At 41.2% G+C, this 17,702-nt stretch overlaps 1 protein-coding gene across 1 annotated transcript in view; it reads right to left on the bottom strand.

The window, feature by feature from the left end:
• Positions 1–17,702, bottom strand: part of ANKRD44 (ankyrin repeat domain 44) — a 1,197,127-nt gene that overhangs the window by 821,178 nt on the left and 358,247 nt on the right. The window contains exon 8 of the mRNA XM_088456231.1: positions 16,510–16,722. Within this exon, the coding sequence (XP_088312357.1) occupies positions 16,510–16,722 (213 nt within the window). The remainder of the gene's footprint in view (positions 1–16,509; positions 16,723–17,702) is intronic.

A 17,702-nucleotide genomic window follows, 5' to 3' on the forward strand; every position in this document is an offset into this window, starting at 1 on the left:
CTGAACTGCTCGCATGATTGCGGTAGGAAAATGCTACCACAAGCACTGCGAGCAGTTCATAAGCCTTTCGATGTACTCGATTAATCAAATAAATAGCGGAGATGACGTATGATGCGAGTGGCCAGGGGGCGTTTTTTCCAAAATAGTGAGAGCATGTTTCGTTCGCTCTTTCAGACATAGAGGCGTCAACAGACCGCAAAGAGCGAGCGCTTAATTTAAATAGCCAGTCCCTTTTTCTGAACGAGCGTCCGCAAATAGCGTCCAGCTCTGAATCAGGCCCACAATTCACAAATACATAGGTATAGAGAGAAAAGAAAACTCTTTTTTGGGGGGCACTCAGTAAATTAGAAAATTGATTGTATGAAAATAATAGTTTAAAATATAACTTTTAATAGATATAGAACTAAAACTAATTAATGCACACCAAACAAGAGACTATTACATACACAAAAATTACCAGTAGTAACCAAAAAGGGAAACTACTTGAATACTATTACTATACAATCTAGAATGGAGAAAGAGATCTGGATGAAGGCGAATATATAGAGATTTACGGTATTGTTCAAATAATGTATACTTATAACAATAGTGTTATCCTTTATGAAGGATCAATAAATTCAAACTGTAATGGATACAATATTTTAAGCATCACGGACTGATAAATCCGTAGGTTAATGGTTATTATGTAAATAATTTTTTTGTATTTTAGACATCAGATAACCCTCCTGAACATTCAGCAATTAATCAGTGAGAGCAACAGAATAGCTCAAAGGTTCACAAAGCTACTATTGATTATACTGAATATACATGTGAGCATAACAGCACATAAGGGGAGTACCATCCACCTATGGCTTATATCCAGGTATTGTGTACTAGTAAAACTAGCACAGAAAAAAACTGGTATATAGGTGATATTAGTTATATTTCTGCACCCATCATGAGATCACTGATCTGTTCAATAACATGTTAACATCCCCTTCCAAAAGAATGTAGTATATGCAGAGATTGTTTTGTCACCTAAGGAAAAAACATGTTGATTATCACATGCATCATCAGCCGTAGTATAAAAGACAATAGAGCATAGAGGTTTATAAGAAAAAAAGGGGCCCAGAACCTGTCTCCCCCACTTCTGCTGTCACGTCATGGAAAACCAGCGGACCTGGGATGAGAGAGTGGGGTTGGCAGCTGGTAGGAAGGAAGGGTTAATTGCACTTCTGCTTTCAGTGTCCACAAACACTGGCTATCCTGATATTCCTCAGGACATTGCAGGACAGGCAATGCCGGTCGGCTGATGAGAGAGTGCGAAAAAAAGGGAAAGAGCAGCACGAAATATCAGCCATAGATGGTAACAAATTAAATTCAACTTAGTTGCAATTATGCATGATCATCTAAATAAATAAGGCTGCTGTGTTCTGTCAATACCAGGAGTGAAAATTATAGTACTCAGGTAAGGTACTTGCATAAGGGAAAATCCCCGTTTTTATAATGAAAATAATATATGCCAGTCAGGGCAACAATGCCCAAAACGTGTTCTAGAAATCAATGAAAAAATATATTAAAGATAAAAATAAATAAAGATAAATGTAGTAGCGCTGTGAGAACACACAAATTCCCCATGCAAGTATCGTATATATAGAAGGAAATGGCTATGCGGCAGTGCATCCATAGGGGATAGACAATCTCTTTGCTAACAATAAAGTACTTGCGTATAGGAAGTTTCCAGCTTTCTGTAGGTGGTCGCGGCACGTATACCGGGGCGTGACCAGGGGATAGACAATCTCTATGTTATCAGTAAAGTACTTGCGTATAGGAGGTTCTCGATTTGTGTGGGTGGTTGCGGCACGTGTACCGGAGCGTGACTGTAGGATCCCAGAAGATAAGTATATAAGCTCTATGAGGGGGAGCCGGTTCGTGATGTCTGCGCCGTGTATATCATTCTGCACGGCTGTGCGGCAGTACCGCCGTAAAGGACAGGCAGACTTGTGCTGCTGGTCACGGATCTGGAGGCATAGCGGGTGCAGGGGAAATCCCGTGTGCGCCTCTATGGGGGAATACCCAGCCATCCAAAACACGTGACCCAAGGAGTCACGTGTAGAGCAAACTAAAAATACATATATAGGTGATGCACTAATTAAAAAGAGGTCCCAATGTGGCAGATATTACACATAAAACATCATACATACATATAACATAAGAACATTATATTTTTAATAGCTTAAGATTACTGACACAATTCTATATGAAAAAATAAATAAATAAAGTCTATAAGTGTTACAAGCTGCACTCATAGCTTGCCTGTTACTAAGGTGTTACCTCCTGTTGCCGGACAATCAAGCAAATGAGGAAAGTCACGTGTGCCTTCCTAGTGTTAGGGGATTGGCTTTCTCTGCTATTTGTATGCTCTGAACTTTTACCACATTGCTAATTATAACGTCTTGTCAGTGAGCTATCCAGAGGCCAGTGTGTGCTCTGTGGTCTCCAGCCATTCAAGACTCTCTGCTGCTGTGAATCCTGCTGGGCTCCAGCCATTGTTACCAGTTGCATACTTGTCTGCATGCTGGCTCTGTGATTCTCCGGAGCTCCCACAGTGTATCAGTTTCCTGGGGTCCCAGTTGTGAACTCTCTCTAGCCCAATTGTCTGCATTCCAGCTCCCTGGTCTTGCAGTTCACCTGCAGTGTGTCAGCCTTCTGGATTCCAGCCGTGAGTTTACTGCCTGTTTTTCCTGCTACGTGGTTGTCCAATTCTCCTGCAGTGTGTCAGTTTTCTGGGTCTCAGCTGAGAATGCAGTACAGCTAGACATCATTACCTCATTTCAGCAAACTATTCATCAAGGATTTCTCTGCTTCAAGTTTGGCAGTCTAGCTAAAGCAAGACATTATTACCTCATTTCAGTAAAGTGGTCAAAGCCAAACCATTCATCAAGGATTTCTCTGCTTCAACTCTGGCAGTCCAGCTTCAACTCTGGCAGTCCAGCTAAAGCAAGACATCATTACCTTATTCCAGTAAAGTGCCCAAAGCCAAACCATTCATCAAGGATCTCTCTGCTTCAATTCTGGCTTTCCAGTTAAAGCAAGACATCATTGCCTCATTTCAGCAAATTGGCCAAAGCCAAACCATTCATGAAGGATTTCTCTGCTCCATACTTTCCATTTCTTATTTGTTGTTTTAGAACTGTTCTTTGAATACTGCACTTAATTTCTGCCATTATAACACAGTGCAAGTTTGGCAGACATCATTACCTAATTTCAGCAAAGTGGCCAAGGCCAAACCATTCACCAAGGATTTCTCTGATTCAACTTTGTCAGTCTAGCTAAAGCAAGACATTATTACGTAATTTCAGTAAAGTGGCTAAAGCCAAACCATTCATCAAGGATATCTCTGCTTCAATTCTGGCAGTCCAGCTAAAGCAAGACACCATTACCTTATTTCAGCAAATTGGCCAAAGCCAAACCATTCATCTAGGATCTCTCTGCTTCAATTCTGGCTTTTCAGCTAAAGCAAGACATCATTGCCTCATTTCAGCAAATTGGCCAAAGCCAAACCATTTATTAAGGGTCTCTCTGCTCCAGTTCTGGCAGTCAAGCTATAGTAAGACTTTATTTCTTCACTTCATACAATTGGCTACATGCCACATCGTTCACCATTATTCAGGTGTCTCATTATAGGCGTGGAAGACTTAAAATACTTTGGTTTCCATTTCTTTATTTGTTGCTCAGAACTGTTCTTTGAATATTGTATTTAATTTCTGCCATTATAACACAGTGCAACAGTATATTATTGACATCTTGACTGTGCTTGGCACTCATGCAACCTACTCTGTTGCTTATTCATTTGTCTGCTCATTGACCAAAAAATAAATTGTTATATACTTTCCGTGTTTTTGCTCCAACTCAAAACAGAGAATCATAACAACATTATAATCACCCAAATATATATTGACTTTTAGCTTAGCATGGAGCAAATCCAGGGACCCGCATAGATACTGGCAGCCCAGACACAGGTTCTGACAAAAAAAGTTCAAGAACTTTCTCTACGTGTGGAAGAAGTGCATTCACCTCTTTCGTCATCTGCTTTTAAAGAACGCAAAATGAATTTACCAGCTCGGTTTACAGGGGATCGTAAATTATTTCTGAACTTTCGGGAGAGTTGCAAATTATATTTTAAGTTGCGTCCTGTATCTTCCGGGACAGAATGTCAGCGAGTTGGTCTGGTGATTTCATTACTCCAAGGAGATCCACAGACTTGGGCCTTTGGTCTCCCTACAACTCATGCAGCCCTTTAATCAGTGGATGCTTTCTTTGTGGCTATGGGTTTGATTTATGATGATCCGGATAAAGTTGCTCTGGCAGAGTCAAAATTGCGTTCTCTTAAACAGGGACTAAAAGCTGCGGAGGATTATTCCTCAGAATTTTGAAGATTGCTACAGACTCTGGTTGGAATGATCCGGCCCTTCGCAGTCAGTATCGCCTGGGCCTATCTGAAGCTACTAAGGATATCCTTGTTCAACACTCTGCCTCAGTCTTTGGATAATCTAATTAAGATTGCTATAAGAATTGATCGACGTATCCGTGAATGTAAATGAGAATTAAACCTACCTGCAAGATCACCTCGATCTTCTGTCTGGGTTTTACCTCCTGATTTTGATGAACCTATGCAGAAAGGTGCTTCTTGTTTATCCTTGGAATAAAGACGTAGGAGATGGAGTAAAGGCCTATATATGTATTGTGGTGAAAAGACACATTCTCTGATTGTCCCATTAATCCAGTAAAAGCCAAGGCCTAAATGTTAAGGAGGAATTGCATTTAGGTCTTGCTCCCATTTTCTCCGAAAATTTTATTTTGGTTGCTGCCAACATCTGGTGTAATACTGTTACTTTTGCAGTATCTGCTTTCTTGGACAGTGGGGCAGCTGGTAATTTTATGGACTTTATATTCTTTAAATAACTGAGTGTGTCAGGAATTTTTGAGTCCAAAGGAATAGCTATCTGTGGATTGGATGGAGGACTTGTGGCTAATGGCCATATTGAATTCTGGACCCCTCTTCTACAGTTGTCTGTTGGAGTGTTACATTCAGAATCTATTTCTTTTTTTCTTATACAAAGTTCTCTGGCACCCATCGTACTCGGCCTTCCATAGCTCAGAAGTCACAATCCTGTTATTGATTGGTCGTCAGGAGAAATCTAAAATGGAGTCAAGCCTGTCAATCAGCCTGTCTTACCCTTCCTCTCCGAGCTGTTCAACCTTCTGAATTGAAGAGTACTCCAGTTATACCTGATCAATATCAAGATTTAACAGATGTATTCTCTAAACAACTGGCTCATGTTCTTCCTCCACACTGTCCATATGATTGTGCTATCAACCTGGTGCCCGGTGCTAAATTGCCCAAGGGTCGACTATATTCCCTTTCAATACCTGAAGATAAAGCTTGCCAAAGGTTTAATTCGTCCCTCCAAGTCTCCAGTCGGGGCAGAATTTTTCTTCAAAAAAAGATGGATCCCTGCGTCCTTGTTTTGATTTTAGAGGATTACATTATATCACCATCAAAAATTCTTATCCTCTTCCAGTCATCTCAGTCTTGTTTGATCAACTACGTCAGGCCACAATTTTTCTAAAATCGATCTCTGAGGTGCTTACAATCTCATAAGAATTAGAAAAGGTGACGAGTGGAAGACAGCCTTTAGTACTCATGCAGGACATTATGAAAATCTTGTTATGCCCTTTGGATTGGCCAATGCCCCAGCGGTCTTCTAAGACCTTATCAATTACGTCCTTTGAGAATTCTTGGGAAAATTTGTTGTGGTTTATCTTGACGATATCTTATTTTGTCTCAGTCTGTGTCTCAGCATTATCATCATGTTTGACAAGTTTTACAGAAATTGCGGGAGAATCAGCTTTTTGCCAAGTTGGAGAAATGTGAATTTCATGTCAATCAGGCTTCATTTTTAGGCTACAATATTTCCTCTAAAGGTTTCACTATGGATCCTGACAAAGTCAAGGATGTTTTGGACTTGGTTCAACCAACTTCTTTGAAGGCTATACAGCATTTTTTTAAGTTTTGCCAATTCCTATAGAAGATTTATTAAAGCCTTTTCAAACATTGTTTCTCCAATTGTTGAACTTACTAAGAAAGTTGCTGACACTGGTAACTGGACACCTAAAGCTGTTCAAGCTTTTGAAGTCTTAAAGGCTGCATTCACTCAGGCACCTGTACTCCGACATCCTAATCCAGATCTGCCTTTTATTCTCGAAGTTGATGCCTCTGAAGTTGGAGCTGGAGAACTCTCTCAAAGAGATCCCAATGAAAACAAGTTGCATCCATGTGCGTATTTTTCTCGTAAGTTCTCTTCTGCTGAACGTAACTATGATGTGGGCAACCGAGAGTTACTGGTGATTAAGTGGGCATTTGAAGATTGGAGGCATTGGCTTGAAGGGGCTAAACATCAGATTAAAGTGCTTACTGATCATAAAAATCTTGTATATATCCAAACTGCTAAAAGACTGAGGACCTCATTCAGAGTAGGTCGAAGCGGCCGCACGGTCGTATAGAAAAAGTGGCCGGATATGCAAATGATGCACACGCATGTTGCTTCCCTAAGGTCGGATCGTTAGCTGGCTGACCAAGGGGTGGATGCGGTCGGTTCGCTAAAAATACGCCCACTTCTCGTACGCATAACACGTCATCTCCGGCTACATAAGGATTAATCGCGAGCATCGTATGCCATCGGAACTGGTCGTAGAGCTAAAGGTTGACCTGACCCTCTCTTAAGCTTTACGATCATGTCAGTGTAAAACCTCCCCTATCACGTGTACCATGACACTACTTTGTTAATTATGCACTCCCTTAAAACGCCGTTCGCATAATGAGGCACGCCTGCGTTCGGATCTCCACACCCCCGTTTTCAAGCACCTTCCCATGTTACCACCCACAAACGCCACAATCTGTCACTCAAACTACCGACCTGGCGGTGTTCAAGGAGAGAGAAATTTCTGATCGTAGCTGCTAGTTTCCGCACGCGCATTGCGAACTGTACGCATGCGCAGATCAGCGAACATCGGCTGCGTACGACCGTGCGGCCGCTTCGACTGACTCTGAATGAAGTCCAGAATTCTTGTCAAGCTTGTTGGGCTCTATTCTTTACACACTTCAATTTTCTCATTTCTTTTCATCCTGGATCTAAGAACATTAAGGCTGATGCACTCTCTAGGAACTTCATTCCTGAACAGCAAGTTACAGGTTCTGATGAACTGATTGTTCCTCATTCCTAGATTCTTTGTGCGGTCACCCAGAGTCTGGCTGAGTCTATCCAAGCCTGTCAAGATGAATCACCTCCAGACAAACCACCAAGTCTCCTTTTTGTTCCGGAAAGGTTCATAAAATCAGTGTTACTGGACTTACATGCTAAACAAGCTTTTAGTCATCCTGGCATCAGTAAAACTTCTGAAGTGCTGGCTTGTTCTGTTTGGTGGCCATCTCTCAATAAGGATGTTCGCAAATTTGTCCTTGCTTGTAAGGTCTGTGCTCGCAACAAAGCACCTCAAACAGCTCCATCCAGTTTGTTGCTGCCTCTTTCTATTCCATCAAGACCATGGACACACATATACCATGGACACACATTATTGTTGAACTCCCAGTCTCCTCTCAATGTTCAGTAATTTGGACTGTCGTTGACAGATTTAGCAAAATGGTTCATTTCATTCCACTAACCAAACTACCATCTGCCAATGAACTGTCCCAGTTGTTTCTTCAGCACATTTTTTGTCTTCATGGGTTACCTGTTGACATTGTTTCAGACCATGGCAAGCAATTTGTGGCTCAATTTTGGAGATCTTTCTGTTCTTCCTTGGATATTCATCTCAGCCTTTCTTCAGGATATCATCCACAGTCCAAAGGCCAAACAGAACGTGCTAATCAATCTTTGGAACAATACTTGTGCTGTTATGTTTCCAAGCATCATAATGACTGGGTTTCTCATCTACCACTTGCTGAATTCGCTTTTAATATTTCTTCTCATTCTGCATCAGCTGTTTCACCTTATGTTTGTGTCACAGGACAACATCCAAGAGCCAACTCCTTTGATTCCAATCAGTCAGCAGCACCTTCTGTTTCCTGACTTTGTCAAATTTGGACAAAGTTAAATCTACTGTTCAGAAGACTGCTCTCCATTCCAAAGAGTCTGTTGACAAACATCGGAGCTCTTGTACATTTAAGAAAAGTGACTTGGTTTGGCTTTCTACAAAGAATATTAGACTTTGACAGCCTACTCAGAAGCTGGGTCCTAAATTTATTGATCCATTTTGTATCCTTGATCAAGTTAATCCAGTTGCCTTCAAGCTTCTTCTGCCCAGGTCATTACAAATTAATAACACCTTTCACTGTTCTTTGTTAAACCAGTCTTCTCCTCATCCTGATTTAAAGCTAAGCCTTCTCCTAAACCTGCTCCAGTTATCGTCCAAGGTCAACAGGAATATGTTGCTGCTCCAGTTATCGTCCAAGGTCAACAGGAATATGTTGTGGAGAGGATTCTGGATTCAAAAATTTCTAGAGGCAATTTGTACTTTCTCATTCATTGGGAAGGGTATGGCCCAGAGGAACGTTCCTGGGTTCCGGAGGGTGGTCTTCACGCTCCCAGACTCGAGACTGTTTTTCAAAAGATTTCTGGATAAACCAGAATCTGGGGGTTCCTTAACCCCGCGTCTAGGCGGGATACTGTTACAAGCTACACTCACAGCTTGCCTGTTACTAAGGTGTTACCTCCTGTTGTTGGGCAATCAAGCAAATGAGGAAAGTCACGTGTGCTTTCCTAGTGTTAGGGGATTAGCTTTCTCTGCTATTTGTATGCTCTGAACTTTTACCACATTGCTGATTATAGCGTCTTGTGAGTGAGCTATCCAGAGGCCAGTGTGTGCTCCATGGTCTCCAGCCATTCAAGACTCTCTGCTGCTGTGAATGCTGCTAGGCTCCAGCCACTGTTATCAGTTGCATACTTATCTGCGTGCCGGCTCTGTGATTCTCCAGAGCTCCTGCGGTGAATCAGTTTCCTTGGGTCCCAGTTGTGAACTCTCTTCAGCCCAATTGTCTGCATTCCAGCTCTGTGATCTTCCAGTTTACCTGCAGTGTATCAGCCTTCTGGATCCCAGCTATTAGTTCACTCCTATGTACAGTACTTGCCTGTTTTTCCTGCTCCATGGTTGTCCAATTCTTCTGCAGTGTGTCAGTTTTCTGGGTCTCAGCTGAGAATGCAGTACAGCTAGACATCATTACCTCATTTCAGCAAACTATTCATCAAGGATTTCTCTGCTTCAAGTTTGGCAGTCTAGCTAAAGCAAGACATTATTATCTCATTTCAGTAAAGTGGTCAAAGCCAAACCATTCATCAAGGATTTCTCTGCTTCAACTCTGGCAGTCCAGCTTCAACTCTGGCAGTCCAGCTAAAGCAAGACATTATTACCTTATTCCAGTAAAGTGGCCAAAGCCAAACCATTCATCAAGGATCTCTCTGCTTCAATTCTGGCTTTCCAGTTAAAGCAAGACATCATTGCCTCATTTCAGCAAATTGGCCAAAGCCAAACCATTCATGAAGGATTTCTCTGCTCCATACTTTGGTTTCCATTTCTTATTTGTTGTTTTAGAACTGTTCTTTGAATACTGCACTTAATTTCTGCCATTATAACACAGTGCAACAGTATATTAATGACATCTTGACTGTGCTTGGGACTCATGCTACCTACTCTGTTGCTGATTCATTTGTCTGCTCATTGACTAAAAAATAAATTGTCATATTTTTATATACTTCCCGTGTTTTTGCTCCAACTCAAACCAGAGAATCCATGGTAGTTGTTAAACAAGAAAAAAAAAATTTTTGTTTGCTACTATATATTTTTAGTCTCACTACTGTGAGAGTTTTAGAAGCAAACTTTCTGTAAGATAAACTGACATGCTGGATGGAAAGGCTCCTCCTAGAATACATGTTTTATGAGCTGCTGCTCTGATTTGAATATATATAAGTTGCAATATTAGAACATCTTTAGCCCATACATGCTTTTCCAAGGTGATCAATGTTAACTCCAGTTGGACGTTTTACTCACAGTCCCAGAGTTCTTATGTTATATGTATCTATGATGTTTTATGTGTAATATACAATTTTAAATATTAAGAAATCTGAATGATGGTGTTCTGATTGTTCTGCCACATTGGGACCTCTTTTTAATTAGCGCATCACCTATATATGTATTTTTACTTTGTTCTACATTCACTTCTCACCTCTTTAACTCCCCTCCCCACTCTACCCTGTGATTGGCTCTTTGCCCCTATCCACTCCTCTCTTATTGGATTGTGTCACCACCCCTCTCTGATTGACTTTGCCCCTCCCCTCTCCTTTCTTATTGGCTTCTGTTACTGCCTCTCATCTCTCCTCTTATTATTGGCTTCTGTCACCACCCCTCTCTGATCGCCTTGACGCCCTTCCCCTCTCCTTTATTATTGGCTTCTATCACTGCCCCCTCTCTGATTGGCATTGCCCCTCCCCTCTCCTTTCTTATTGGCTTCTGTCATTACCCCTCTCCTCTCCTTTTCTTATTGGCTTCTGTCACTTCCCCACTCTGATTGGCATTGCCCCTCCCCTCTCCTTTCTTATTGGCTTCTGTCACCTGCCCACTCTTATCTGCACTTTCCTCTCCACTGCCCTCTTTGATCCCCTCCCTCCTTCTCTGCTCATTAGTTCATTGTGCTTCAATGGACTTAACAGTGACACATCTGAGGTAAAGTCCTAAACTTCAATTATAAGGTATGAAATTAAAAAAAAAGTAACTGCTTTGCTATGAGGTGTTCCCAGGCATGACCACAAAGCATTATTTGAAAGGTCTTTTAATAAATATTAGGAGACCTGGAAAAAATAATCAGGGCTGTAACTAGGGTAGTGCAACCAAGTCCATGGCACAGGGCACCGCAGGGCAGGGGGCACTGTTTGGGCCCAGGGCCGGATTTACCGCTAGGCTATCTAGGCGGATGCCTAGGGCCCGGCAGGTCCCAAGGGGCCCGTGGCCGGGCCCCCCGGAATCCGGCCCTGCAGAGAACATGCAGCTGCTCAGCGGGCGCAGGCTCACTTCCTGACATTCAATTAACGCTGCTCAGCGGGCGCAGGCACGCTGTGACGTCATGTCACATGATCATGCCTGCCAGGAGCTGAGCAGCAGTGCTGGATTATAGTGAGGGCGACGGGCGGTCGTCCCGGGGCCCCCACACAGTGTCCCCAGCACTATCCCAAAGATGAACAGTGTGTTTTTTTTTTTCAACGGACTCGGAGCTGCCTGTCGCGGCCCGCGATTAAGCCCCGCCCCTCCTGTTTTTTGGCTCCGCCCCCTACTGCTGGTCTGCTGCCTCTGAAGTAAGTAGTAATTTATATATGTATGTGTGAGTATGTATGTGTGTGTATATATGTATGTGTGAATATATGTATGTGTGTGAGTATATATGTGTGTGTGTGTGTGTGTATGTATATATATATGTGTGTGTGTATATATGTATGTGTGAGTATGTATGTGTGTGTATATATGTATGTGTGAGTATGTATGTGTGTGTGTATATATGTATGTGTGTGAGTATATATGTGTGTGTGTGTGTGTGTATATATATATGTGTGTGTGTGTATATATGTATGTGTGAGTATATATGTATGTGTGTGAGTATATATGTATGTGTGTGTGTATATATGTATGTGTGAGTATGTATGTGTAGATATATGTATGTGTGAGTATATATGTATGTGTGTGAGTATATATGTATGTGTGTAGATATATGTATGTGTGTGTATATATATATGTATGTGTGTGAGTATATATGTATGTGTGTGTAGATATATGTATGTGTGTGTATATATATGTATGTATGTGTGTGAGTATATATGTATGTGTATATATGCACGTGTGTATATATGTATGTGAGTATGTTTGTGTATATATGTATGTGAGTATGTATGTGTGTATATATATATATTTATATATAATATGTGTGTGTGTGTGTGTATGTGTATATATATATATATATATATAATGTGTGTGTGTGTGTATATATGTATGTGTGTGTATATATGTATCTATATGTGTATATATATATATATGTGTGTGTGTATATATAATATATGTATGTATACAAGTGTATATGTATGTATATTAGACACACACACATCAGGCAGACAGCCCAATGTATGTATGTGTGTGTGCATAATATATATATATATATATATATATATATTGAAATTTTTATGGACTTTTTTTAGCCTTTTATTTAATGTGACTCTTTGAAACACTCACACCCCCTGCCATCTCTCAGCAACGCATAATGGGTTAAATGTATGATAGCGGCACTTAACGTGCCGCTATAACGCTTCCTGCTTCGCCTCTTTACCGAGGCGAAGCAGGACGCACTACCGATGAGATGTAAGAACATCTCATCGGCCGGAGAAGGGGAGCGTTAACTCCCCCTCTGGCGCTACCCGCTAGAGACCACAGCGCATCAGCCTAGTGCTGATGCCCTGCGTCTCTTTCCCGGCCGCCTCCACTGAGCATGCGCGGGATCTCGCAAGTATCGCGAGATCCCCGCGTGTAGCCTGGAGTCAGCAACAGGGACAGCGCTGTCCCTGCTGTGGAGAGAGGCTAGCCCCAGGCTGTAGCTAACGATAACAACAGCAACAGCGCGCCGAACGGTCAGGCGATATGACCGTTCGTACATGGCCCAGGCTATCGGCGCTGCTATCTTGTAGATAGCAGCGCCGATAATGACATTGGTGCATAGCGCCTCTGTCATTCACCGCCCAGACCCCCGATCATACATCGGGGAGAAGCAGTATCAGCGCACATAACGTGCGCTGATACCGCTTCTGGGCTTCATACATCTCCCCCATTGTCTGATAACCTGTTTGTTATCCTGCAGTGCAATCATCATGTCTAATGTATACAGTATCTAGTACAATCTCTGGTAGCATGCTCTGTGATTATTCTACACTAATGTACTCACCTCCCTTGTTCTGTCCCAAACTACTCCCCAGTGGTCCCCCTTCTTTCATCACCCTCTTTCGCTATACTTGTTTCCCACTTTACTATTAACTCTTCCATAATTTTTTCCACTCTTTACCTCTCTTTTTTTTGTTCCCCATCCTCATTTGCTCCCTCTTTAACATCTTCACTTCACTCCTGGCAGACTGTCTATGATCGCCTATGGCTAACAGGGAGGGGAGATATGTGCTGTTCTGTAAGAGGTAAGGGGAGAGGGGTCTGTGCTGTAAGGGGAGAGCAGCCTGAGCTGAGAGGGGTCAGTGATTTAAGGAAAGAGAGGGTCTGTGCTGTGAGGGGTTAGGGTTAGGCTACGAGGGGGAGGATTAGGGTTAGGCTGCGGGGAGGGAGGGTTAGGGGTAGGGGTAGAGATAGGATACTTACTGACAGGTGTCCTAACTTTGTCGGGATGCCGGCATTGGAATTCTGAGAGCCGGCATCCCGTACCCAACCCATACATACATAGCCGACGTTTCAAGGTCGCAGTTCAGGGTGCTGTACAGGGGCATGAATCAGAGGTTAAAATGTGGTTTATTTATTAGGTGGGTGTGTACTTCTTAACATGTTGACAATTTTTGCCTTATATAATTGAGTTGCTGTTTTTGGTAGATTTGGGATACTTTCTTTTCAGTGTTGTTAAATGATATGTTACTAGTATTTATTATAATTCAATTTATTGTTCTGCAATGTTTATCTAAAGAGTTGATGAGCCACAGATTGCAATAGTGGTCGGAGGGGGCCCCCAAAATTTGTATCTTGCCTAGGGCCCCATGAGGTCTAAATCCGGCTCTGTTTGGGCCTGTCAATTTTCCTGTTTATTATCATTCTCACTTGTAGTTTCCTCCCATTTTATCCCCAACAGCTCTTGGCCTCCCCTATCTCTTCCCTGGCCCTTGCCCATGAGTCCATGGCCCTCTTTCAGGTGCACTATCTTACATCCCTTTTTAAAAAATGGGGGGTCACCAATGCTCTCTCTGGAACAGGGCACCAAAAAGTTTAGTAACGGCTCTAATAATAATGTTGGTAGACATGACATGGTTAGTAGTACTCACATTAATATAGGTGCAATGTGTATTTGCTAAGTAGGAGCATAGCTGAGAAGGGAGCTTCCCATAGGTGTTCCCACTCCAGTGATTGCTGCTCGTGGCAGTAATTGCAGTAATAAGCTGTGCACCCTGTGGAATTTCACTTTTGCACATGTACTCTGTAAATTTAAGTTAAATGATCAGAATATATAATACAATTTCCTCTATTGACTAATAGCAATTATTCAAAGGAGATAAAAGTCAGGTCCTAGGTGACATACATAAATAAAGTGGTGCCAAAGCAGCTACCCCTTAATGTCAGTGCATCACAGAAGCATTTCATACCCCCAATGGTACCTCTATGCCCCAGCGTGATACTGCCACTGTTTTCTGTTTCTCTCTTCACTTGAGTATTCCCCCACAGGCTGGCTAAACCCCACTGGCACAGTTAAGTACAGGAAGGCACTATGACATGCACTTTCTCCGGGCACCATGGTACCATGCTACTCCTCTGCCCATACCCCTAAACCTCACTCCCCGAACCCTAAACCTAACCTACTCCCTAGTGCTTACACCTTACCCTCCCTATTTAGTGGCTAACCCTAACCCTCCACCCCTAGTGCGCAACCCTTACCCTCCCCCAGTGCCTAACCCTAATCCCACTATTTACGGTCAGGATGTAAACTACCTCCATTGACGATGTGATATATATCAGTATATGCTTAATGCGCAGCACATCAAATGGGAAGATGTAACCACCCAATTTGTCAAATGATGATTTGGGTGGATTTGGGTGTACACAATATACAATGGTCGTGCGAACCATTGCGGAATGCAAGATCAGCCAATATGTCTTATAGTGTGTACCCAGCTTTACAATTAGGAACTTTTAATGTAATCAATTCAGCATTTATTAGAAAAAAAATAGTATTATAAGGAAGTACTGTAAATAAAGATATTCGCTGTTACCTTAAGTATATATGTATAAAAACACTTAGGGAAGTATTTACTAAATTGCAGGTTTTTAGTAGAGATGTTGCCCATAGCAACAATAAGATTCTAGCTATTATCTTCTAGAAGGTGCTAGATAAATGTTAAGCAGAATCTGATCGGTTGCTATGGGCAACATCTCCACTTCTAAAAACCTGCACTTTAGTAAATATAATTTTAGACCTTAAAAAGTGTATCAGTAATATGGCATTATAAATAGATGTAATAGTTTGACAAATGTCAATATAATAACACACTAATCTCTGTTTACTTTTAATTATGCACTTGATAAAAAGAAACAAAATTAGGCTCTTTTATTGTATTTTTATTGTCCAACTATGGCCCATATTCAATTAGAGGCAAAAAGCCGCGAACGGCGGTGCGGTTTTCGCCTGTTTCCAAAGTATCGCCCTAATCAATTCCAGGATGTATTCGCCTTGGCAAAAACTCCATTGGCAAAAGCAGATGAAAAAGTTTCTCCACCAAAGGCAGGTGAAAAGAAGTGCAAAATCCATATTTTGATGTACAAATGTGGGGACTTGGTTCAGAACCCTATGTACACCTCCCCTAATGACTAATTACGGAATACAAATTAAAATATTATATTAATACACCCCAAAAAAGACATGTCATTTTTGGGACGAAAATGTAAAGTGTTGGAAAATGGGCATTAAGTACTGGGACAGGTATTTTGGGGTGCTGCTTGGATGGGACAGGTGTTTTTAGAATTGCAGGTGGCTGCAGCAGATATATTTTTAAAACTTTCTAAATCTGCACTGTATAGACACAAAAATATACCAGTACCCAATGTAATATATCCCCATTTTAACTAATTAGAAATTATTTAACTAACTAGAAATTATTTTTCCCAAAAGAAATTGCTTTCCATAATTTTTCCACACTTATATAAATATGTATATAACAGCCCTTTGACTCAATTTAAGTACCCTAATTACTTTTATTAATACACTTCTATATTGATTCCCCGTGCCAATTGTGCTTTTTAGGGGGTACAGACTCATATCCCCCCAAAAAGCTGTCCTTTTTGCAAGTTCCGTTATTTGCTGCACTCGCATATATGCGTTTTTGCCTGTTTTGCAATTGAATAGGGCGAAAAGCAGGGACACGCATTGTGAAAGTACACAAAAACTTCACTTCAAAACAGGCGAATGAGGCGAAAACATTCCACTTTTCGACTATCTCGGATTTCCATGACTAATTGAGCCGGCTCTCCCAGTATCTGTGTATTCCATATGAGAAACATGCATTTTGATATAATAAAATAACACTGATAAAATCTAAAGCATAATAGTAAAATGTTGAAATTTATCATTAATGATAAATTGACAAATATTAATTTGTACTGTTTGTTTTCATATCAAATTATTTTGTGCAGTGAGTGTGTACAAATATAGGAAAATTGCTGTTTGTATAGCATAATACTGACCTGGATATTAACATCTGCCCCATTGTTAACCAACAAGTCAAGGCATATTGCACCATGAGCTGAGACTGCAGCGGAATGTAATGGGGTGAATCCTTTATTATTTGGATGGTTTAAATTAGCACCATAGTCAATTAGTTCATTCACTACTGCATCTTGACCATTGTAACAAGCGACATGCAGAGCAGTATTACCAAAAACATTTACTTCATCAATCTGAAAGAAAAACAAAACAAAACATAATTTGCTGAAAATATTTCATAATACAGGTTGAGTCACCCATATCCATAATGATTGGGACCAGGGGTATTTTGGATATTGGAATATTCCCTATTTTGGAATATTTGCATATCCTAATGAGAAATCTTGAGAATGGGACCCAAATCTAAACACAGAATGCATTTACTGTGTGCATTATATAAACCTTATACACAGTCTGCAGGTTATTTTATACATTTTCTATAATTTGTGGCTCAAACAAAGTTTGTGTACATACATGAAAATCATTTGTTTCATATACACCCAGTATGAAGGTAATTTTATACAATACTTTTAATAATTTTGTTCCTTAAACAAAGTTTGTGTACATTGTACCATCAATAATCAAAGGTTTCATTATCTCAGTAATGCTAAAATAATTCTGTATTTTGAGATATTCCGTATTTCTGAATACTTGTATCACAAAATAATTTCTATTAATGATTATTTAAAAAGTTAAGTTAAGATTTCTAGGCCTCTAGGGCATACATGCCTACCCTCATGGTTTTCGCGGGAGGCTCCCGAAAACCGGAAGGGTAGGCACTTCTCCCGCATTCTGCCCACTTCCTAGTCAAGTGGGTAGGATGGGGAGAATTTCCGTGGTGATCATGGGTCCCCATGTAGGGGCGGGCAGTGCTTATTGACGTGATTCTAAATGAATCACGTCATTTAGCCCCGCCCCCTATTTAAATTTAAACTAATTGCGGCAAATTGCTTAATGATGCGAACCGTCAGGCCCCGTCCCCATCACAGCCCACCTGCTTCTCCTCCCCAGGCTTCTCCCAGGGTAGAGAAGGAAAAGGTAGGCAAGTATGCTCTAGGAACTGAATCTGAGTTGAATGTACGTCTAATGACGGATTGCATTTTCTCACTGTGCATGCTCTAGAACTAAAAGTAAGCAAGTACGGATGATGCAGGGTCATACACATTTCTGTGTC

Source organism: Taudactylus pleione, unplaced genomic scaffold, assembly GCF_031769625.1.
Source record: "Taudactylus pleione unplaced genomic scaffold, aTauple2 ptg000690l, whole genome shotgun sequence".
Taxonomy (NCBI): domain Eukaryota; kingdom Metazoa; phylum Chordata; class Amphibia; order Anura; family Myobatrachidae; genus Taudactylus; species Taudactylus pleione.